This window comes from Aotus nancymaae, unplaced genomic scaffold, assembly GCF_030222135.1.
Source record: "Aotus nancymaae isolate 86718 unplaced genomic scaffold, 86718_ANA_hifiasm-v0.15.2.pri h1tg000022l_1, whole genome shotgun sequence".
Lineage (NCBI taxonomy): Eukaryota > Metazoa > Chordata > Mammalia > Primates > Aotidae > Aotus > Aotus nancymaae.
Window position 1 is genome coordinate 6,104,875 of NW_026988435.1, and position 25,739 is coordinate 6,130,613.

At 36.6% G+C, this 25,739-nt stretch overlaps 3 protein-coding genes across 4 annotated transcripts in view; 2 read left to right on the forward strand and 1 right to left on the reverse strand.

The window, feature by feature from the left end:
- The window catches only part of DHFR2 (dihydrofolate reductase 2), a 54,536-nt gene extending 34,493 nt beyond the window's left edge, over positions 1-20,043 (forward strand). Inside the window, exon 3 of the mRNA XM_012474171.3 lies at positions 19,991-20,043. The gene's annotated coding sequence lies outside the window, so the exon portion shown is untranslated. The remainder of the gene's footprint in view (positions 1-19,990) is intronic.
- The window catches only part of ARL13B (ADP ribosylation factor like GTPase 13B), an 87,742-nt gene that overhangs the window by 27,499 nt on the left and 34,504 nt on the right, over positions 1-25,739 (reverse strand). The window lies entirely within an intron of this gene.
- STX19 (syntaxin 19) lies at positions 824-24,255 on the forward strand. 2 transcript variants are annotated; one of them, XM_012474168.2, is made up of 4 exons: positions 843-882; positions 1,072-1,124; positions 19,991-20,050; positions 23,309-24,255. In XM_012474168.2, exon 4 carries the CDS (start codon positions 23,322-23,324, stop codon positions 24,204-24,206), a length of 885 nt encoding a protein of 294 aa, XP_012329591.1. In that variant the 5' UTR covers positions 843-882; positions 1,072-1,124; positions 19,991-20,050; positions 23,309-23,321; the 3' UTR covers positions 24,207-24,255. The 2 variants fall into 2 exon arrangements, with proteins under 2 accessions (XP_012329592.1, XP_012329591.1); XM_012474169.3 differs by lacking the exon at positions 1,072-1,124 and having other exon boundaries at positions 824-882.

The window sequence follows — 25,739 nt, forward strand, 5'->3', positions numbered from 1 at the left end:
TGAAATCCTGTCTCCACTAAAAAATACAAAAAAATTAGCCAGGCATGGTGGCGGGTGCCTGTAATCCCAGCTACTCAGGAGGCTGAGGTAGCAGAATCGCTTGAACCCAGGAGGCGGAGGTTGCAGTGAGCCAAGACTGTGTCAGTATACTCCAGCCTGGGCTACAAGAGTAAGACTCTATCTTAAGAAAATAAAATTTGACAGATACAGCAATGTCCTTCTACTTGCCCTCAAATAATAACAATTCAGGTAGAAAAAAAAAGGGTTCCGAAATTTGGTAGTACAAGAGAGATTTTCATTTCTAATTCTTCCTATAAACATTTCCCTCTGGTATAAATTAATTTTGAATTGTTATATTGACACAACAAGTGATTTAACATATACTGCTGTGTAACTTTAGTTCTATATAAAATATTTTAAAATAAAAACAGTGGGCATAATAAAAAGTAAAAAGATTAAAAGTAAAGTGGGATGAACGGTTTACAGGCATGAGTTCTTTCCTAGATGTTCCACTTCTGAAATTCTATGATTTTATGAGCTAAGCTCATAAGGGATTTCCTAAAATAGGACAAAATTCAACCATTTTAAAGTAAATGGAACAAAAAAGCCTTTCCACTAAGCTTCTTTTCATTCCTATTTAATTCTATATTTTCAGCAAGTTTTGCTATCTACAGAAAAGAAAGTAACCTTTGTTTAAATACAAATCCATTTCCTTGGAATATATTACGTACATAACGTAGGACTAAATTTGCAGAGCCAGGGCCAAATACTCTACGTAGGCACTTTAACAAGGACTTCCTGTTTCCAACTAGCTCCAATGAAAATAATCTTCCTTTAACAAACAGGCGTCTAACAGGCAGAACCGGATTCTCCAAGTGTGAAGTAAGCAATCTATTTTCACTTGCTATTAACAGCAAAAGTACAACTTTATCTCTTATTTGACTTCATTATTTGGCTTTCAATTAACAAGATGAAAACTATACAGAAATTAGCCTGTGATCTGTAAGACAGAGATTTAGATAATTTATTCAAAAACATTACATGAGATGATATTCAGATTTTTTCTCAAAGGCAGGACTCCAACACCGCAGGTGGAAAGTCAACAAAAGGAACGAGACAGAAAGGTAAATAAATGACTGGTGTTTTTGTACTTTTTAATATGAAATATCCATGGACTGAAATCTGGTTATACTGTGACATTTAAAAATAGCTTAACCTATAATGAGGGTTACTTGTTTTGCTCAGATTTAGACAGGGGTACTGGACTGATTTGTTCACATATATTACTAACACACTGACTGGGATTTGGGTATAAAGCTCCTGAAAATAGGCTACTACAATGACAATCAATGTTAGAGAAAAGACAACTTTTTTAAGTCTTTTAAAAAGTTCTCATTTTAGAAATACTAGAAAGTCAGATGTAAAAACAAATCTAAAATTCTTTCTTTTATAGACAGACTATAAATTAACCATACTACTGTGCTTACTTTACAGAACACGTCTATATGTAACTCTGAAAAGCAGCTTATATCCAAATTTTACACATAAGTATAACCTTAAAAATCTGAGATAAGTTGCTACAGTGGTCTTAATTGCTTCACTGTTGTTTACTAGAATCTTCCCAAATTTAAAAAATTAGAAAATAATCTTGGTGTCAAAGGACTACCATAAAATATCGAAGTACTCACTAACATAATTTCAACTTGTACATTAAAAATACTTCAGTCATACCATTTAACATAAATGTTACATTGAATTGATAGTTTGAAAAATTTAAATCAGCATCATTTAAATACAACATATGTATAAGTTAGATATTTTCAAAGTTATAATTGTTACCATGTTAGAATTTAACAAATATTCCATTTCAAATCAAAATAGTAATGACTTCCTATGTATTTTAAAGGTGGACTTGAGAATTGGCCACATAATGCCTAGAGCACATTATTTCATAGCTATACAGTTTTAAATGTAATATAAAAATCATTTTATGTATGTACAGCTTACTTGAATCAGAAGTAAAAGTTCAAAAATTATACGTCTTATATTTAAACAAAAATGACCTTAATATTGTTAAACAAGTTAATTCAATAACTTATTTACACTAAATAAAAAGTAGAAAAAAGCACTTAAAGTCTACATTGCAAAAACAGTCAGATAATTCAAAATTAGACAATATATGCAATTGGTAATTTTTTTTAGTCTTTAGAAACTATTATTTTGCCCTCATTTAAGTAGCCAAAGAGTTTAATATTACAATAAGATCCTCTGCTTTCACTTACACTAGAGAAATGTTGCAAGTTGACTCCACATACAAAAGCAAAGAATATCCTCTTTTCCCTTAGGTAAAAACTGGTCATATGTCTTGAAATGTTTTGTGCAATCATTATAAAAACTATCAAAAGAAATGGCTTACTTTTTAAAAAATCTATACATACATTAAGTGTCTATCCCAGGACATATTTCTTAAAGCACTAGGTAATTATTACTCATGTTTCTGTTTCTAGGGATTTTCAGTGTCTGTAATAGGGTGGAGAACCTTTTATTCGAGTCATATCAGTTTAGTTTTCTATTTCCCAGAACAAGTTGTCAAAGTCATTAGTGTTATGAGTTAGTGTTCTTTTTTCAAATATCATGTTTAAGCTCACAGATACAGTTCTTGCTCGTAAAATTCAAAACTGTATAGCAATGTTGTAAGTTAAACATACTAAAAGATGATTCATATTTGTATATAACTCTTCCAACATAAGAAAATAAATTTAAAGTACAGAAAATAGTAATCTCATCAATTTCACCTAGTCTAAGCAATTAAATGACTTCACAACTATGAGCTTCATATTTCATGCTTATATGAACCCTGTCCTTCCAAGTTTTAAATTCTAATATGCTTATTTGTCTCACTTTGCCTAATATTCTAATTGATAAAAATATAAGATCAATAATTTAAATTGGTTAGTTACACATATAGTTATGAGTATGCAAATACTAGAAAATGCAATTTATATACAGCATGCAAACATATTTGAGTACCTATCGTTAAGTCAATTTCTGCACAGATTAACAAGGATTTGAGGAAACATTCTAAATTATGTGAATTCTGTAAAGATAAGCAACTATGACTTTCAGTCAAAATGCACAGATACAGAAGTTACTCCCTCTTCCTCTAAACATACAGAATTTGATATAACCATAAGTTTAAAAAGACAAATTTTAAAACAACATCACTAAATTTTAGACTAAAAAACAGAAGTTTCCAGGTGCCAGAGAGGATGAGGAAAGACACTTAAAGCCAAAGTGAAGAGCAGTAATTAAAGCTAATCCCACTGGGCAAATACTTTACCTTAAAGCTGAGGTTTAGAGTTTGTTGCATTATAGGGAACTAAAACTGAGTTTCCCAGATGAAGCAGTTAACTAGGAATAATACGACATAATCTGTATACAAAGACAGAAGTAACTCTGTTGATTTGCCCAGGATTACAGCAGGAAGTGAGATATCCACGTAGGCTACAAAAATCACTAGAGAAAAATAAGGCTTATATTATACTAGCTGTGCTACAATGGGGTAACTACATTGTGTGGGTAGTGACAATCACAAAAATAGCCTCAACGTATCCATAATTTATCTCATTGTGGAGTTATACAAGAATGATCTTAGTGTCTTGATACAGTATAATATACAAGCTACACGGAAGAATTTCTCGAAATATACTTGCCCATCTCCAACAGAGTGGCCACCAGTCAGTGGCCACAGCAAACACAGGAATTTAATGCTGCAAAACTAGAAATAACCCCTAATAATCTAAGAATCTTTCGCATAAATATTCTCCAAATGTTCAAAAGAAATACAGGCATAGGGGCTGGGTGCAGTGGCTCATGCCTGTAATCCCAGCACTTTGGGAGGCCAAGGCGGGTGGATCATGAGGTCAAGTGATCCAGACCATCCTGGCCAACATAGTGAAACCCTATCTCTACTAAAATACAAACACTAGCTGGGCATGGTGGCACGTGCCTGTAGTCCCAGCTACTCAGGAGGCTGAGGCAGGAGAATTGCTTGAACCCCGGATGCAGAGGTTGCAGTGAGCTGAGATAGCACCACTGCATTCCAGTCTGGTGCCTGGCAAAAGAGCGAGACTCTGTCTCAAAAAAAAAAAAAAAAAAGAAAGAAAGAAATACAGGCATATAGGATCCATAAACAAGACAAACACAGTGTAAACTTTATAGCTCGCTTTAGTATCATTTACATAATATGCATGTCATGATGTATAACATGACAGGAAACCTGATTCTATTTCCATGTTTTGCCTTTAATATCAATAATGTATAGAGATCTAAAAAAAGGAGAATATTTTCTTGTTTTTGGCTTATATATTTATTAAGATTAATAATCTCACACCAGTTAGAATGGCAATCATTAAAAAATCAGGAGACAACAGATGCTGGAAGGGATATGGAGAAACAGGAATGCTTTTATACTGTTGGCGGGAGGGTAAATTAGTTCAACCACTCCAAAGACAGTGTGGCAATTCCTCAAGGATCAAGAAATAGAAATACTATTTGACCCAGCAATCCCAAAGGATTATAAATCATTCTATTATAAAGACATATGCACACCTATGTTTACTGCGGTACTATTTACAATAGCAAAGATTTGGAACCAACCCAAATGCCCATCAATGATAGACTGGATAAAGAAAATGTGGTTTCTAAATATACAATCATGTCATCTGCAAATAGAGACAATTTGACTTCCTCCTTTTGTAATTGAATATCCTTTATTTCTTTTTTCTTGCCTGACTGCTCTGGCTATAGTGTATTGAATAGGAGTGGTGAGAGAGGGCATCCTTGTCTACTGCCAGATTTCAAAGGGAATGCTTCCAGTTTTTACCCATTCATTATGAAATTGATTGTCGGTCTGTCATAAATAGCTTTTATTATTTTGAGATACATTCCATGATACCTAATTTATTGAAAGCTTTTAGCATAAACAGCTGTGGAATGTTGTCGAAGGCCTTCTCTGCATCTATTGAGATAATCATGTGGTTTTTGCCTTTGGTTCTGTTTATGTGGTGGATTACATTTATAGACTTGCGTATGTTGAACCAGTCTTGCATCCCCAGGATGAAGCCTACTTGATCGTGATGGATAAGCTTTTTGATGTGCTGTTGCAATCGATTGGCCAGTATTTTATTGAAGATTTTTGCATCTATGTTCAACATGGATATTGGTCTGAAGTTTTCTTTTATTGTTGAGTCTCTGCTGCGTTTTGGTATCAGGATGATGTTGGTCTCATAAAATGATTGGGGAAAGATTCCCCTTTTGGATTGTTTGGAATAGTTTCAGGAGTGGTACCAGCTCCTCTTTGTACGTCTGGTAGAATTCAGCTGTGAACCCGTCTGGACCAGGACTTTTTTTGGTTGGTAGGCGATTAATTGCTGCCTCAACTTCAGCCCTTGTTATTGGACTATTCAGGGTTTCAACTTCTTCCTGGTTTAGGCTTGGGAGGGTGCAAGTGTCCAGGAATTTATCCATTTCTTCCATGTTAACCAGTTTATGTACACAGAGTTATTTGTAGTAATCTCTGATGGTAGTTTGTATTTCTGTGGAATCTGTGGTGATATCCCCTTTATCGTTTTTTATTGCATCTATTTGATTCTTCTCTCTTTTCTATTAATCTGGCTAGCGGTCTATTTTGTTGATCTTTTCAAAACACCAGATCCTGGATTTACTGATTTTCTGAGGGTTTTCTGTGTCTCTATCTCCTTCAGTTCTGCTCTGATCTTAGTTATTTCTTGTCTTCTGCTAGCTTTTTAGTTTTTTAAATCTTGCTCCTCTAGCTCTTTCAATTTTGAAAACAGTGTCGATTTTAGATAATTCCTCGCTTCTCATGTGGGCATTTATTGCTATATATTTTCCTCTAGACCAAAATCTCCTTAAACTGATAAGCAACTTGAGCAAAGTCGCAGGATACAAAATCAATGTGCAGAAATCACAAGCATTCCTATACACCAATAACAGAGAGAGCCAAATCAAGAGCAAACTTTCATTCACAATTGCTATAAAGAGAATAAAATACCTAGGAATACAACTAACAAAGGATGTAAAGGACCTCTTCAAGGAGAACTACAAACTACTGCTCAAGGAAATAAAAGAGGACACAAACAGATGGAAAACATTCCATGCTCATGGTTAGGAATAATCAATATTGTGAAAGTGGCCATACTGCCCAAAGTAATTTAGAGATTCAACGTTATCCCCATCAAGCTACCAATGACCTTCTTCACAGAACTGGAAAAAACCAACTTAAACTTCATATGGAACCAAAAGAGAGCACGCAAAGCCAAGACAATCCTAAACAAAAGGAACAAAGCTGGAGGAATCACGCTACCTGACTTCAAACTATACTCCAAGGCTACAGTAATCAAAACAACATAGAACTGGTACCAAAACAGAGATATAGACAAATGGAACAGAACAGAGACCTCGGAGGAAATGCCACACATCTACAACCATCTGATCTGTGACAAACCTGACAAAGACAAGCAATGGCAAAAGGATTCCCTGTTTAATAAATGGGAATTAAACAGTCAGTTAGGAAAACTGGCTAACCATGTGCAGAAAGCAGAAATTGGACCCCTTCCTGACAACTTACACTAAAATTAACTCCAGATGGATTAAAGACTTAAATATAAGACCTAACACCATAAAAACCCTAGAAGAAAACCTCTGCAAAACCACTCAGGACATAGGCATAAGCAAGGACTTCATGACTAAAACACCAAAAGCACTGGCAGCAAAAGCCAAAACAGACAAATAGGATCTATTTAAACTCCAGAGCTTCTGCACAGCAAAAGAAACAATCATTAGAGTGAACCGGCAACCAAAAGAATGGGAAAAAATTTTTGCAATCTACCCATCTGACAAAGGGCTAATATCCAGAATCTACAAAGAACTAAAACTGATTTACAAGAAAAACAAACAAACAAACCCATTCAGAAGTGGGTGAAGGATATGAACAGACACTTTTTAAAAGCAGACATTTATGAAGTCAACAAACATATGAAAAAGTGCTCATCGTCACTGGTCATTAGAGAAATGCAAATCAAAACCACATTGAGATACCACCTCATGCCAGTTAGAATGGCAATCATTAAAAAATCTGGAGACAACAGATGCTGGAGAGGATGTGGAGAAATAGGAACACTTTACTCTGTTGGTGGGAGTGTAAATTAGTTCAACCATTTACTCTGCTGGTGGGAGTGTAAATTAGTTCAACCATTGTGGGAGACAGTGTGGCGATTCCTCAAGGACCTAGAAACAGAAATTCCATTTAACCCAGCAATCCCATTACTGGGTATATATCCAAAGGATTATAAATCATTCTATTATAAAGATGCATGAACACGTATGTTCACTGTGGCACTGTTTACAAAAGCAAACACCTGGAACCAACCCAAATGGCCATCGATGATAGACTGGACAAGGAAAATGTGGCACATATACACCATGGAATGCTATACAGTCATAAAAAACGATGAGTTAGTGTCCTTTGTAGGGATATGGATGAATCTTGAAACCATCACTCTCAGCAAACTGACACAAGAACAGAAAATCAGACACCGCATGTTCTCACTCATAGGTGGGTGTTGAACAGTGAGAACACATGGACACAGGGAGGGGAACACCACACACCAGGGCCTGTCAGGGGTTGGGGGGAGTAGGGGAGGGATAGCAGTGGGTAGGGGGATTGGGGAGGGATAACATTAGGAGAAATACCTAATGTAGATGACGGGGGATGGATGCAGCAAACCACCACGGCATGTGTCTAACTATGTAACAAACCTGCACATTCTGCACATGTACCCCAGAACTTAAAAGTATAATAAAAAAATTAATAAAGGATATATTAATATATTTTAAAGGGTTCCTTAAAGTACCTTTTATTCAAATATAAAAGTGTGGTGCTTGTTCAGGGAATTACATTACATGGATAAAAGTTCAGGAAAAGACCACGTTTATGTAGGTCAGGCTCAACTATCCCGGTTTCCAAAATCAGTGGCAGTAAAACGTACCTTCTCAAAGGCACTTGAGAGGAAAATTCACCTTGCCAAAGTCCTGTGTACACTATGCTCCAATATACAGTCTATTTCTTAAAATATTTTAAAACTATGATGCTTTAGAAAAAGGCTTTGATTAGTTTATTTCTATTTTTCAAAAAATGAGGCTGGGTGCACTGGCTTACACCTATAATCCCAGGACTTTGGGAGGCTGAGGCGGGATGATTGCTTAAGCCCAGGACTTCAAGATCAGCCTGGGCAACGTAGTGAGACCTAATCATTACAAAAGAATTTTTAAAAAATCAGCCAAGCATATTAGCTTGCAATTGTAGTCCCAGGTACTTGGAAGGCTGAGGAGGAAGGATCGCTTCAGAGTGGAAGGAAGAGGCCTCAGTGAGCCACAATTGAGCCACTGTGCTCCATCCTGGGTGACAGAGTGAGACCTCATCTCAAAAATAAAACAAAAACAACACACCAAAAAAAGGAGAAAGATCTATCCAGTCATAAAATAGAGGGAGTTGTTAGAGGATTTGTTCCAAACCATGAAACCAAAGAGAAATTCAAGACATTGTAGTTCTTGGGGAATGTGAAAATTAAAGATTGTTAAAAGCTACTGAGCCGCTGAATAAATACTGGACTTAAATCTCATGAATACAAAATCAAAATCTGTTTTGTTTGATGCCACTTTCTCTCTCCTCTGAACTTCTAACACTGTCACTCTTTTATCCTATATTTACAGGGGTGCAAGTCAGTTTAAAAACAATAATGCTGGGGAGGCGGGCAGCAAACCACACTGCCATGTGTGTACCTATGCAACAATCTTACATGTTCTTCACATGTACCCCAAAAACCTAAAATGCAATAAAAAAAAAATAGTAAATAAAATAAAATAGTAATAAAAATAAAAATAAGGCAGCAACTAGCACTTCAGCTACACTGTAGCTTTAAGAATTCATAGTCAAGGTAGAAGGATCCCTTGAGGCTAGGAATTCAAGACCTGCCTGGACAAGAGTGAGATCCTTTCTCTATTAACTGATTAATTAATTATTTTTTAAAAAAGAATTTGCAGTGACAAACTAGTACAAGAGAAGGAAACAGAAATCTGGTTAGATGACTCCGACTTGAAGCAGAAGAAAATATAAGAATCCCAATCTCCATATGGCACCAAGGATAAAATTCAGTATTTCTTAGAGATTTTCTGTAAACATGAATCTGGGAGATCCAAATTCATTTTTTTCTTCTCTAGTGTAAAGTGATCAATTTGGTCTGATTATATTAAAAATCCTAATAAAGCTTTAAACAACAAAATTATTTTAGATCCTATATGCTATATTATCTCCTAATTTTTTTCTTTTAAATGGATATAGTATTTATATTAGTAACATAATACAGTATTTGATATAGATAAACCTTATTTGTGTATATTTCACTAGGATAACCAATTTCTACTCTATATACAATAGGGGAAAGAGAAAAGATTTGCAATCAAGTAGACATGTCTAAATGTAAGCTCTGCCACTTTTTAGTTGTGTGGCCTTAGGCAAGTCACGTTAAAATTCTCCTTATTTGGTCATTGGCTATCTTGGATTGGACTGTCTCTTTAATTTTCTAAATGTCTGAAACGCAATGAAAATAATGCAAAGAAAACGGAGAAAATGAAGTTATTAAAGAAATTATTTTTTTCAAAAAGGCAAACCTTAAATATATGAGTTTCTAGGCTGAAAAAACCAACTAAATGTTTAGCAAATATATGTATCAAGACTAACCCCAGGTTATATTATTGTGAAATTTCAGAGCAACAGGAATATAGAAAAAAAAAAGAAAAAAAAAAGGTCAAGAATTTCATGAAAGGAAATATAAAAACAGATCTACAAAATATCAGAAAACAGAGGGCAGAATATTCAGGGGCAACAAAACTAGAAGACATAGTAAAAAAAACTTTCAATATTTTGAGAGAATGTAAGTTCCAACTGAAAATTATATCCACAGAAAATACAGTATTCAAGTTTAGGACAGAATAAAAATACTTTCAGTAATGCAAATTATCATCACAATTACATTTTGAAAAGAAACTATGGTATACCTCCAAATCAAGGACATAAACCAAGAAAGGTGAGGAATTAGAAATTAAAAACAGAGAATATAAAAGAAACAGGAAAAAAAAAATCTAACATGATCAGGTTACATTAGAGACTCCAGGAAAGGAGCCTGAAAAGACGAATAAAATGAAATAAAATAAAAATATATATATTCTATATTTAAATGTATCAAGAGGATATTTTCATTTTTTGTATTTAAAAAAATCTTCATTGAAATATAATTGCATATCATAAAATTCACACATTTATTTATTTATCATTATTCTTTAAGGTCTGGGATACTTGTGCAGAACGTGCAGGTCTGTTACATAGGTATATACATGTCACGGTGGTTTGCTGCACCTGTCAACCCGTTACCTACATTAGGTATTTCTCCTAATGCTAGCCCTCCCCTAGCTCCCCTACCCCGCAACAAGCACCCCTGACAGGCTCCAGTGTGTGATGTTCCCCTCCCTGTGTCCATGTGTTCTCACTGTTCAGCTCCCACTTATGAGTGAGAACATGCAGTGTTTGGTTTTCTGTTCTTGTGTTAATTTGCTGAGGATGCTGGTTTCCAGCTTCATCCATGTCCCTGCAAAGGACACGAGCTCATCCTTTTTATGGCTGCATAGTATTCCATGGTGTATATGTGCCACATTTTCTTTATCCAGTCTATCACTGATGGGTATTGGGGTTGGTTCCAAGTCTTTGCTATTGTGAGCAGTGCTCCAATAACCATATGTGTGCTTATGTCTTTATAGTAGAATGATTTATAATCCTTTGGGTATATGCCCAGTAATGGAATTGCTGGGCCAAATGGTATTTTTAGCTCTAGATCCTTGAGAATCCATACTGTCTTCCAAAATGGTTGAACTAATTTACACTCCCACCAACAGTGTAAAAGCATTCCTATTTCTCCACATCGTCAAGAGGATATTTTCAATTCAATTCAGTTTTAGAATGAATTAGTGATGCATATATACAAAATTAAGCAGGTGAAAAATTTTGGTAATTAATAATTATATATATATATAATTATTAATTATATATATATATATATAATTAATATATAATCCTGTGTCCTGGATTTATAATCCAGAACACGCAGGATTATTGCATAGGTACCCACATGGCAATGTGGTTTGCTGCCTCCATCACCCTGTCACCTGTATCTGGCATTTCTCCCCATGTTATCCCTCCCCAACCTCCCTATCCCCTGCTGTTCCTCCCCTATTACCCCCCAACAGACCCCAGTGTGTGATGCTCCCCTCCCTGTGTCCATGTGTTCTCATTCTTCAACACCCGCCTATGAGTGAGAACATGCGGTGTTTGATTTTCTGTTCTTGTGTCAGTTTGCTGAGAATGATGGTTTCCAGATTCATCCATGTCCCTACAAAGGACACAAACTCATCATTTTTTATGGCTGCATAGTATTCCATGGTGTATATGTGCCACATTTTCCCTGTCCAGTCTATCATCGATGGCCATTTGGGTTGGTTCCAGGTGTTTGCTATTGTAAACAGTGCCACAATGAACACACATGTGCATGTGTCTTTATAACAGAATGATTTATAATCCTTTGGATATATACCCAGCAATGGGATTGCTGGGTCAAATAGAATTTCTATTTCTAGGTCCTTGAGGAAGCGCCACACTGTCTTCCACACTGGTTGAACTGATTTACAGTCCCACCAACAGTGTAAAAGTGTTCTTTTGTCTCCATATCCTCACCAGCACCTGTTGTCTCCAGATTTTTTAATGATCGCCATTCTAACTGGCATGAGATGGTATCTCAATGTGATTTTGATTTGCATTTCTCCAATGACCAGTGACGATGAGCATTTTTTTCATAGGTTTGTTGGTCTCATAAATGTCTTCTTTTGAAAAGTGTCTGTTCATATCCTTCGCTCACTTTTGAATGGTTTTTTTTTCTTGTAATTCTGTTTTAGTTCTTCATAGATTCTGAACATTAGTCCTTTGTCAGATGGGTAGATTGCAAAAATTTTTTCCCATTCTGTTGGTTTCTGGTTCACTCTAATGATTGTTTCTTTTGCTATACAGAAGCTCTGGAGTTTAATCAGATCCCATTTGTCTATTTTGGCTTCTGTTGTCAATGCTTTTGGTGTTTCGTCATGAAGTCCCTGCCCATGCCTATGTCCTGAATGGTTTTGCCTAGGTTTCCTTCTAGGGTTTTATGGTGTTAGGTCTTATGTTTAAGTCTTTAATCCATCTGGAGTTAATTTTAGTGTAAGGTGTCAGGAAGGGGTCCAGTTTCTGCTTTCAGCACGTGGCTAGCCAGTTTTCGCAACTGACTGTTTAATTCGCATTTATTAAACAGGGAATCCTTTCCTCATTTCTTGCTTTCGTCAGGTTTGTCAAAGATCAGACGGTTGTAAATGTGTGGCATTTCCTCCAAGGCCTCTGTTCTGTTCCATTGGTCGTATCTCTGTTCTGGTACCAGTACTATGCTGTTTTGATTACTGTAGCCTTGGGGTATAGTCTGAAATCAGGTAGTGTGATGCCTCCAGCTTTGTTCTTTTTGCTTAGGATTGTCTTGGCTATGTGGGTTCTCTTTTGTTTCCACATGAAGTTTAACGTGGTTTTTTCCAGTTCTGTGAAGAAGGTCATTGGTAGCTTGATGGGGATAGCACTGAATCTCTAAATAACTTTGGGCAGTATGGCCATTTTCACAATATTGATTATTCCTAACCATGAGCATGGAATGTTTTTCCATCTGTTTGTGTCCTCTTTTATTTCCTTAAGTAGTGGTTTGTGCTCTCCTTGAGGAAGTTGTTTACATCCTTTGTTAGTTGTATTCCTAGGTATTTTATTTTCTTTGTAGCAATTGTGAATGGCAGTTCATTCTTGATTTGGCTTTTAGTCTTTTATTGGTATATAGGAATGCTTGTGATTTCTGCACATTGATTTTGTATCCTGAGACGTTGCTGAAGTTGCCTATCAGTTTTAGGAGATTTTGGGCTGAGACGATGGGGTCTTCTAAATATACAATCATGTCGTCTGCAAATAGAGACAATGTGACTTCCTCCTTTCCTAATTGAATATCCTTTATTTCTTTTTCTTGCCTGATTGCTCTGGCTAGAACTTCCAATATAGTATTGGAATTAACAATTTTTTTAAAAAAATTAAGTGTTATACATTTCTTGATCTATGAGTAGTTACATGGATGTATTAACTTTGTGAAAAATCATCATACTATATATTTATGTTCTGGGCACTTTCTGTATACGTAAAATATGTCAATAAAAAGTTTTCTTAAATATATTCATTTTCTATATGCATTGAAAAAAACTAAAAAATAATTTTAAAAATTATTTGACAAAGGAGGTATAGCCATAGTACCTTAAGTGACTCAGATATAAATAATAGTTGAATAGTCATAATAATGTAAAGACAAAATATTGATTAACCAAAATTTGTGATTTAACTGTATTAAGAGGGGAAAGCTGAGGGAAGAATTAAACCCACATCTTCCATTGAAGAAATTCAATATAATAACTGAAACCAAAAAAGCTGCCAGGCACAGTGACTCACGCCTGTAATCCCAGCACTTTGGGAGGCTGAGGAGGGGAATCACTTGAGGTCAGGAGTTCGAGACAAGCCTAGCCAAAATGGTAAAACCCTGTCTCTACTAAAAATACAAAAATTAGCTGAGTGTGCTGGTGGGTGCCTGTAATCCCAGCTACTTGGGAGGCTGAGGCAGGAGAATCGCTTGAACCCAGGAGGAGACTGCAGTGAGCTGAGGTTACAGCATTGTACTCCAGCCTGTGTGACAAGAGCGAAACTCTTGTCTCAAACAAAATTAAATAAAACCGAAAAAGCAAAAATACCTACACATGCAAATTACCTAGAAATAGGAGTTTCGAAGCAACATATAGCTAAGGAGCTGAAAATGACTGCCTTTATGATTGCCTTTAAGGAATGGAGAATTCAAAAGGGGACACGGTAGGGCAGGCAAGGGTCAAATATATATCTTTATAAGCCTGGACATGATTTCACTTATTAACCTGTGCAAATGTATTATTAATTTGAGGGTAAAATAACATTTTCTAAAAAGTTTATGGCTATATTAAATGCAACATGATATCTTCAAAACTTTGGGGAAGAATTCATTTTTTTTTTTTTTTTTTTATTGCATTTTAGGTTTTGGGGTACATGTGAAAAACATGCAAGGTTGTTGCATAGGTACATATGTGGCAGTGTGATTTGCTGCCTTCCTCCCCTTCACCTATATCTGACATTTCTCCCCATGCTATCCCTCCCCAACTCCCCACCCCCCCTCTATACCCCCCTCTCCCCCACAACAGACCCCAGTGTATAGTGCTCCCCTCCCTGTGTCCATGTGTTCTCATTGTTCAACACCCACCTATGAGTGAGAACATGTGGTGTTTGATTTTCTGTTCTTGTGTCAGTTTGCTGAGAATGATGGTTTCCAGGTTCATCCATGTCCCTACAAAGGACGCGAACTCATCGTTTTTGATGGCTGCATAATATTCCATGGTGTATATGTGCCACATTTTTCCTGTCCAGTCTATCATCGATGGGCATTTGGGTTGGTTCCAGGTCTTTGCTATTGTAAACTGTGCTGCAATGAACATTCGTGTGCATGTGTCCTTATAGTAGAACGATTTATAATCCATTGGCTATATACCCAGCAATGGGATTGCTGGGTCAAATAGAATTTCTATTTCTAGGTCCTTGAGGAATCGCCACACTGTTTTCCACAATGGTTGAACTAATTTACACTCCCACCAACAGTGTAAAAGTGTTCCTATTTCTCCACATCCTCTCCAGCATCTGTTGTCTCCAGATTTTTTAATGATCACCATTCTAACTGGCGTGAGATGGTATCTCAACGTAGTTTTGATTTGCATTTCCCTAATGACCAGTGATGATGAGCATTTTTTCATATGTTTGTTGGCCTCATGTATGTCTTCTTTTGTAAAGTACCTGTTCATATCCTTTGCCCATTTTTTAATGGGCTTGTTTGTTTTTTTCTTGTAAATCTTTTTTAGCTCGTTGTAAATTCTGGATATCAGCCCTTTGTCTGACGGGTAGGCTGCAAAAATTTTTTCCCATTCTGTTGGTTGCCGATTCACTCTATTGACTGTTTCTTTCGCCGTGCAGAAGCTGTGGAGTTTGATCAGGTCCCATTTGTCTATTTTGGCTTTTGTTGCCAATGCTTTTGGTGTTTTGGTCATAAAGTCCTTGCCTACGCCTATGTCCTGAATGGTTTTGCCTAGGTTTTCTTCTAGGGTTTTTATGGTGTTAGGTCTTATGTTTAAGTCTTTAATCCATCTGGAGTCAATTTTAGTGTAAGGTGTCAGGAAGGGGTCAAGTTTCTGCTTTCTGTATATGGCTAGCCAGTTTTCCCAACACCACTTATTGAACAGGGATTCCTTTCCCCATTGCTTGTTTTTGTCAGGTTTGTCAAAGATCGGGTGGTTGTAGATATGTTGTGTCACCTCCGACGCCTCTGTTCTGTTCCATTGATGTATATCTCTGTTTTGGTACCAGTACCATGCTGTTTTGATTACTGTAGCCTTGTAGTATAGTTTGATGTCGGGTAGTGTGATGCCTCCTGCTTTGTTCTTTTTGCTTAGGATTGACTTGGCTATGCGGGCTCTCTTTTGGTTCCATATGAAGTTTAAGGTGGTTTTTTCCAGTTCTGTGAAGAAGGTCATTGGTAGCTTGATGGGGATAGCGTTGAATCTGTAAATTACTTTGGGCAGTATGGCCATTTTCACAATATTAATTCTTCCTAACCATGAACATGGAATGTTTCTCCATCTGTTTGTGTCCTCTCTTATTTCGTTGAGCAGTGGTTTGTAGTTCTCCTTGAACAGGTCCTTTACATTCCTTGTTAGTTGTATTCCTAGGTATTTTATTCTCTTTGTAGCAATTGTGAATGGCAGTTCGTTCTTGATTTGGCTCTCTTTAAGTCTGTTATTAGTGTATAGGAATGCTTGTGATTTTTGCACATTGATTTTGTATCCTGAGACTGCTGAAGTTGCTTATCAGTTTCAGGAGATTTTGTGCTGAGACGATGGGGTCTTCTAGATATACAATCATGTCATCTGCAAATAGAGACAATTTGACTTCCTCCTTTCCTAATTGAATACCCTTTATTTCCTTTTCTTGCCTGATTGCTCTGGCTAGAACTTCCAGTACTATATTGAATAGGAGTGGTGAGAGAGGGCATCCTTGTCTAGTGCCTGATTTCAAAGGGAATGCTTCCAGTTTTTGCCCATTCAGTATGATATTGGCTGTCGGTTTGTCGTAAATAGCTTTTATTATTTTGAGATACGTTCCGTCGATACCTAGTTTATTGAGAGTTTTTAGCATAAAGGGCTGCTGAATTTTGTCGAAGGCCTTCTCTGCATCAATTGAGATAATCATGTGGTTTTTGTCTTTGGTTCCGTTTATGTGGTGAATTACATTTATAGACTTGCGTATATTGAACCAGCCTTGCATCCCCGGGATGAATCCTACTTGATCATGGTGGATAAGCTTTTTGATGTGCTGTTGCAATCGGCTTGCCAGTATTTTATTGAAGATTTTTGCATCTATGTTCATCATGGATATTGGCCTGTAGTTTTCTTTTCTTGTTGAGTCTCTGCCGGGTTTTGGTATTAGGATGATGTTGGTCTCATAAAATGATTTGGGAAGGATTCCCTCTTTTTGGATTATTTGGAATAGTTTCAGTAGGAATGGTACCAGTTCCTCTTTGTATGTCTGGTAGAATTCGGCTGTGAACCCATCTGGACCTGGGCTTTTTTTGGCTGGTAGGCTCTTAATTGTTGCGGAAGAATTTATTTTAAACATCAATATGGTAATACTAGAGTTTATAGATTAGAAGTCACAAATACCATTAAACCAAAAAATGAACACTAAGAAGCTATACAAGATAAATTATTAAGCCAACTTACTTCAACATCAAATTTTCTTTATACTGAAGGGAAGACTAGTTCTTATCGGATGTATATAATAAATCATGTTTGATAATCCTGCTTTCATAAAGTTGCCACATGGTAAAAAGTTTCCACAATTACTTCCCAACGGTTTTATGTGTCTTTAAGTATCTGTACTAGCACAAGCACAATCATCAAATATTTTATACAATATTTGGCCGGGCATGGTGGCTCATGCCTGTAATCCCAGCACTTTGGGAGGCTAAGGTAGGCAGATTATTTGAGGTCAGGAGCTCAAGACCAGCCTGGCCAACATAGTGAAACTCTATCTCTACTAAAAATACAAAAATTAGCTGGGCATGGTGATGGGCACCTGTAATCTCAGACATTCGGGAGGCTGAGGCGGGAAAATTGCTTTGAACCCAGGAGGTGGAGATTACAGTGAGCCGAGATTGTGACACTCTGCACTCCATCCTGGGTGACAAAGCAAGACCCTGTCTCTGTCTCTCTCTCTCTCTCTGTCTCTCTCTCTCTCTCTCTCTATATATATATATATATTTTTACAATATTAAACACAAAAGACAAAAACAACTTTTTTAACACCTAAAATTGGCAATTCTTTGTATATTACCTTCTAATATTCCTCCTGACTAATCTTCCTTTCATAAATGTTCCAGCTTTAGTATCATTCCTAGCTTATTTTTTTCCTTGGATCTAAAAAAACATACACACACACTAGCTTTGGTTAGCTCTACTCAAGCTAGAGAAACTGCTCCTTGCAGTAGAATATAGACAACAAAAACATGCAGAGGGAGGGGGTATGGAATCTCTTTCCAGCTTAGAAGTCCCTTATTTACATAAACTGCACTGACTAAACTTTTTCACCTTGACTACAGCAAATCAGTGGCAAAAACAAAAGATGATCAGCTATTTGAATTATATATTTAAAATTTGTAAAATAGTAGAATGCTCTAAGTGCATTTCAGCAACAAAAACTGGCTCTTAAATGTTTCCCACCAGTACTTAAAATGCTCAGCAATATAGCTACATGGCAATAAATATAGTGAATGTTTCTGAATAAACTTCTAGTATCTATAAAACACCTTTTCCTGACAAAAACAGACTTCTCCCTCGTGATCTGGCTCTTTCCCAACCACTTAACTGACGTAATTGCCTCTTTTCAGAACTTACCCTAGATGATCTCTCTACCACCACTGAAGAAGCTTCCTCTAGTAAAGCTATGCTATAGTGTAGTAAAGTTACTATGCTCTCGCAGCTATACTGTAGTAACACATACTCTGCTATTGTAAAGAGTTGAGTCCTTCAATCTACACTGCCAGAATCTCAATCCCAACTCTACCACTAGCTGACCACATGCTTCAATTACTAAAGCTAAGATCTTAATTTCATTATCTACAAAAGAGATCATGATAATACTTGTTTTTATAAAAACATACAACACACTTAGAACAGTGCCTGGCACATATTAAGGGCTCAAGTAAATATAAAATATCAAGATCTCAACATGAAAACTCAAGTAAACATGAGATTCATCAAGGTGCTGAGAAAGAATAAAGACCTTCTACTTTCTCCTCCCAATATTAACTCTATGAGGTACCAGAATGAATAAAGACCTTTGATCTCACAGAGTTAATACTGGGAGGAGAAAGTAGACAGTAAGTTAATACAAATAAGTAAAATACATGGTATGTTAAGTAGTGAAAAATGCAAAGAAAAATAAAGCTGGGAAGGGTTGGTGAGTGAAGAAACAGTACAGTCCTCGATAGCGTGACCAAGAACATCCTTACTGAGAGAGTGGCATTTCAGTAAGGACTGGGCTGGGAAAATACGTCATGTACCATATGGGAATGAACACTTCAAGTGTCAAGGCCCTAAGGCCAGATGGTGCTGGATTTGTGTTAGAACCACAAGGACAGTGACACTGAAGCAGAGGAAGGGAGAGCTGTAGATAAGGTTGGAGGGGTAACAGGATGGGTGAACTCATTGCGGCGCTTTGTAGGCTCTAGTTTTTCCTCTAGAAAATAATGCCAAAGAAGGATTTTAGGCACCGGAATGACATGATATGACCTTATATTTTAACTGTGAATGCTGTGTTAATAGAACAGCTAAGGTTTGTGGTGGGGGCAGGAGGGGGGTGGCTGCTGCAGAAAAGAACCAAGGAGAGCACTTAGGAGACTACCGCAACAATCCAGATAAAAAAATAACAGGGACCTGAACCAAGGAGGTGGTAGGAGGTGGCCAGATCCAAATACATTTTGAAAGAGACATTGACAAGATTTGTTATGTTTGCATATGAAGTGTAGAAAAAAAAAAAGTCAAGAATTACTTCCAGCCAGGCACGGTGGCTTACACCTGCAATCCCAGCACTCTAGGAGGTCGAAGCAGGTGGATCACCTGATGTCAGGAGTTTGCAACCAGCCTGGCCAACATGGTGAAACCCCATTTCTACTAAAAATACAAAAATTAGCTGGGTGTGGTGGCACATGCCTGTAATCCGAGCTACTCGGGAAGCTCAGGGAGAAGAATCGCTTGAACCCGGGAGGCGTAGGTTGCAGTGAGCCGAGACTACACCACTGCACTACAGCTTGGGGGACAGAGTGAGACCCTATCTTAAAAAAAAAAAGAAAAAAAGAAAAAAAAAGACTTCGGAGTCTCTGGTCTGAGCAACTGAAAAGATAGAGTTGCCAGAAAAGAGATGGGGCAGTTTATGGGTTCACAGGAAGATTATGAGCTCATTTTGGATAGAGGCATTCAAATGCAGTTGTCAGGCAGGTAGTTTTTTAACAGCAACCTAGACTGAAGATACAAATTTGGGTCATCAGCTAGTGAACAGGATTTAATGCCATGAGACTGAAAACTGATGACAGATAAAAATAAGACTAAGCCTAAATTATTCCAATATTTACAGGTCGGGGAGACAAGGAGTGGCCAGAAAAAAGATAATAGTGATAAAGGAAGAGCCAAAAAGGTAAGAGAAAAAAGCAGGAGAAATACTTTCCTTCAAAGTGTTTCAAGAAATGATCGTGTTAAGTACTAATGGGTTAAAACCATTAAGTCCTATTGCTTCTAGTTCCAAAAATATATACTGATGGTTCTCATTTACTTCATCTCTATCATTAAAGTCTCTTCTGTGAACTAGTCCCACTTCCTCCCCAAAAAACTATTCTCTATATAGAAAGCAACAACATCTTTTAAAAATGTAAATCAGGGCCAGGCATGGTGGCTCATGCCTGTAATCTTAGCACTCTGGGAGGACAAGGCGGGCAGATGGCTTAAGCCCAGGAGTTCAAGATGAGCCTGGACAACATAGAGAGACCCTGTTTCAGCTTAAATTTTTTTAAATTATTTATATATATATATATATATATATATATAAATAATTTAAAAAAATTTAGATAAATTTAAGATAAATAGGATATTGACATGATATATATATATATATATATCATGTCAATATCCTATTTATCTTTCAACTGCCTTCTATTGCGCCTGGAATAAAATCTAAACTCCTTACTTTGGCCTATGAGTCCTTTATGATCTGGTCCATGCCTGCCTTTCTGACTTCATTACTCCCACGTTACTCCTCTCATTCCTTTTTATCTACATTCACTTTGTTTTTATGCAATAACTCTGTTCCTAAAACATATCTGTCTCATTCACTGCCTTGGCACCCCGACTCCTATACGTAGAATACACTCCCTTGGCTCTTCATCTGCCTGGCTTCTCAACACTGAGTCTCACAGTTTGAATATCTGCTTAGAGAGACCCTGCCTGATTGTTGTATCAAAACATAAAATTATCTCATTTACCTTTTAAATTGTATATTGTCCTTCCCTCCCTAAATTATAAATTCCTCAAGGACAGAGATTGTTAAATATATACTACACAGCATTAAAAACTTTACATATAGTAGACTTCAATGATTATTTCACAAAATGCCAGTCTTTCAAAACCAAAGGAATACTACCAGGACATTGGTTTAACCTTTTACCCAAAACAGGCATCATTTCTGTAACATGCCTGACTGGAGTCATCATTCGAGAACATCTTGAAAATCTCCAGTGACGGCAAATTCAACACCTCATGAAGCAGCTCATTTCATCTTGGGGCAGCAATACTTGTTTAAAAAGCCTTATTTACATTGAATCAAACCTCTTTCCATGTAATTTCTACCCACTGCCCTTTGGAGTTATGCCAAGTAAGTCTAACCCCACTTGTATATACAGACCTTCGTGTTTTAGAAGATAGAGCTATATACACGTCCTACATCTTCTCTTTTACGTGACAAATATTACCCTTTATTTCAATGAGTATCCATTTGGTATGGTTTTCCATTCTCATCCTTTCCAGGCTAGTTTGTTGATTCCTAATTTATGAATTTCCATCTCAAAATATGCTCAGAAGTTCACACAGTTCCCCTCACCCCTGCAATTTGCTCTGAATAGCATAGAGTTGGCAGAGTTTAGTTTATCCAGACATCACAGTATTATTTATAAAAGCATAATGACTATTCTGATAGTTCTGATAGAAAGCTTATTAGGCTGGGAGCAGTGGCTCACACCTGTAATCCCAGCACTTTGGGAGGCTGAGGTGGGCAGATCACTTGAGGTCAGGAGTTCAAGATTAGCCTGGACAATATGGTGAAACCCCGTGTCTACTAAAAATACAAAAATTAGCCGGGCGTGGTGGCAGGTGCCTCTAATCCCAGCTACTCAGGAGGCTGAGGCAGGAGAATCGCTTGAACCAGAGAGGTGGAAAGTGCAGTGAGCCGAGGTCGAACCATTGCACTCTAGCCTGGGCAAGAGAACCAGACTCCGTCTCAAAAAAAAAAAAAAGGAGCTTAATTAAAATCTCCAATACTTTCATAGACACTACTGTGAACCCAAGGGTCTTCTACTCTGTAGATATGAATATATTTTACTTATAACTAGAAAGAGATGAAATATTTTACATCTATAAATATATTTTTGCTTTTGGTATAAAGTTCCACACTATTTTAATCTTTGAATCCCTACCCTGTACTTCAACACACTAAAGATCCCTTCAAATTTTGTACCATCTACATATTTGCTAAGTATGCCTCCTATAACAACATCCAGATTAATGAAAGTATTTCCATAAACACATCAAACACTGATTCCTACGGCGTAACAGCATCACATTCAGAGACCTTGTTTTTTCCAGGTTATATTAATATTATATGTGGTCCAATGAGCTATTTATCCTCCCAAGCAGCCTCTTATCTTCAAAAATGTCATGAAAGACATTTCTAAAATCAAGATACTCTGTGAAAATTGTATTTTATTAACTGCTTTTTATTCCATTCATTTTATATAAATGTATGTCATTACATATTATTTATATCATTAAATATAAATTATGCACATCAATTTGATTATTATGAATAACTATCAACACAGGATGTGATAAGTGTCAATATTATTCCCAAAATAAGATTTTATATAAATATATTCTCATATTTATAAAAGTACCACCTAATACAAAGTGATATAAATTTTATTCTAAGACGGTCTGGATATCTTTGCAAAAGAATGCTAAGAATGAGAAATCAGTGTAATCAAACCAATGTTCTCATATATATGCAACAGGTAAAAAAACAAAAAACAAACAAAAAAAACCACTATGCCAAATAGTATGTTTATTCGGATGCTTCAGAAAACTTAAATTCAACGTTATCCATATAGCTTAAAGTTCTCAAATAAAATCTGTACTGTCACTATAGTGGTTTTAACTGAATGATGCATATTTAGCAAAATGCGTATTTTTTAAAATTACATTGGCCAAATTAACTGGAAACAGTATCTTTAGTAAGAAGGGCACTTTTGGCATCTGAAGATTAATCCTTTAAGTTGAAGGTATAGTCAAAAGCATTCTTTATTTAAAAAAAAAAAAAAAACCTATCCTATGGCAGACAGTATTGTGACACTAAAGACCTTATTTTTGAGCAACTGTGTCTGCATCACTGCTTTTGCAGCTATTGCACACAACTAAATGGCACTCACATGCAAAGTAACTTATAAATTATTTTACACTACCTTCCCTATTTAAATGGTTTTTATGAGGAAACTCTTGTTGATTTTTCTAATAACCTCATTTGAGAAAACTAGATTTTTTGCTGGGATATAGACAGTTACGTGAAGTCAACTGCTACTGGGTAAAAATACCAAATTTCTACTTGTTCAATACAATCATTTTTGCTTCTTAGGAAGAAAGGGAAGATGAAAGACCGACTTCAAGAACTAAAGCAGAGAACAAAGGAAATTGAACTCTCTAGAGACAGTCGTGTATCAACTGCAGAAACAGAGGAACAAGGGGTGTTTCTGCAGCAAGCTGTTATTTATGAAAGAGAGCCTGTAGCTGAGAGACACCTACATGAAATTCAAAAACTACAGGGAAGTATTAACAATTTGACAGACAATGTTCAAAAATTTGGGCAGCAAGAGAAAAGTCTGGTGGCTTCAATGAGAAGGTTTAGTCTACTTAAGAGAGAGTCTACCATTACAAAAGAGATAAAAATCCAAGCAGAATACATCAACAGAAGTTTGAATGATTTAGTTGAAAAAGTTAAAAAGTCAGAGGTTGAAAATGGTCCATCATCAGTGGTCACAAGGATACTGAAATCTCAGCACGCTGCAATGTTCCGCCATTTTCAGCAAACTATGTTTATATACAATGACACAATAGCAGCAAAGCAAGAGAAGTGCAAGACATTTATTTTCCGTCAGCTTGAAGTTGCTGGAAAAGACATGACTGAAGAAGAAGTAAATGATATGCTTCATCAAGGAAAGTGGGAAGTTTTTAATGAAAGCTTACTTACAGAAATCAATATCACTAAAGCACAACTTTCAGAGATTGAACAGAGACACAAAGAACTTGTTAATTTAGAGAACCAAATAAAGGATTTAAGGGATCTTTTCATTCAGATATCTCTTTTAGTAGAGGAACAAGGAGAGAGCATCAACAATATTGAAATGACAGTAAATAATACAAAGGAGTATGTTAACAATACTAAAGAGAAATTTGGACTAGCTGTAAAATACAAAAAAAGAAATCCTTGCAGGGTACTGTGTTGTTGGTGCTGTCCATGCTGTAGCTCAAAATAAAGAAGCTATTTAAAAAATTTTCCAGCATTAGGGTAAAAGATATCTCATATTTCAGTGTCTTGTATTGTTTTTCTTCATCTCATAGATCCATTCACACACCTTTCATCACTGTTAAGTCGTAATTCTCCCCTTTAACCCTAAACCAATAAAATTACAGAAACTTCTGTAGCTAGTTACATAAAACACACATTTATTTAATTAAAGTAAAAACAGTATAGTTATTGTCAACTTACAAGTTAACTACTGAAAATGAGCTGAATAATCTTAATTTTCTGGTCAGGTATCAAGGTCTATATTACCCGTTTTTCTCATCTGTTAAGTAGTACCTAGGCAATCCATTTGGCTGATTTGAGAATATTTTGATAGTTAAGAATCATGCTACAACAAATCTAAACCAAACTAGAACCTTTATCAAATCTTTACTCTTTTTGGAGTGCAGTGGTGTGATCCTGGCTCACTGCAACCTCTACCTTCCGGGATCAAGCAATTCTTGTGCCTCCGCCTCCCGAATTGCTGGGATTACAGGCGTGAACCACCATACTCGGCTAATTTTTGTATTCTTAGTAGAGAAGAGGTTTTGCCATGTTGGTCAGCCTGGTCTTGAACTCCTGATCTCCAGTAATCCGCCCCCCTCAGCCTCCCAAAGTGTTGGAATTACAGACATGAGCCACTGCTCTTGGCCCTTTATCAAATCTTTTATCCTCAGATGGTAAGTTAACTCAATGCTTGATAGATCAGGGAAAACTCAACTACGTACTTGAAGAATCTAATTAGTTACTGGAGCTGAATGTAGCTTACGGAATGAGAAGGTGAGTTAAGGCACTGCTTTGTTGAACTTGGGTCCATACAGGGCAATGTATTACAAATTAGCAGATAAAGTCAAATTAAAGGCAACTGCATTCTTAAATATTTTGCCATGACTTTATGATAATGCTATCCTATACTATGAGCTAGGGATACAGTCTAAATTTACACAGCACAGAGACAGAGTTTTGCAACTCACATTCTAGTGGAGAAAGCAGACAACAAACACAAAGATAGTGTTAAGTTCTGAGCAGAGACTTAAACTGAAAGGGCAGATGAGGTAGAGACTGTCAAGGGGTGTGTCTTTAGGTCGGGTAGTCAATGAAGACCTTTCTGAAATGTAAAATTTAAGTGAAGATCTGAATGAGTACAAGGGAGGGTATATTCCCGGCATAGGAAACAAATAGCAAAAAGACCCTAAGGAGGGTATGACTTACTCTGTGCAAAGAAAAATAACAATCCAGCTAGGGCATAGTTGGAAAAAGGCCGTGAGATACGAGATGAGGTTAAGAAGCAAAAGGCTAGATTTAAGGTTTTGTAAGCCACGGAAAGAAGTCTGAAGTATACACAATGTAATCAACACAAGGCTCTCAGACTGTTCTAGACCTGATAGTAATATTACATAATTTACACATGAAGAAGATCATTCTGTCTACTGTATGAAGAATGGGTTAGAATGGATTTGGGGGAGGTGAGTAAAGACAAGCACAGAGGTATAGAAAACAATTA

Bases quoted from the DNA above. Each gene is read 5' to 3' on its own strand.
- STX19 (XM_012474169.3), top strand. From the start codon at position 23,322: ATGAAAGACCGACTTCAAGAACTAAAGCAGAGAACAAAGGAAATTGAA.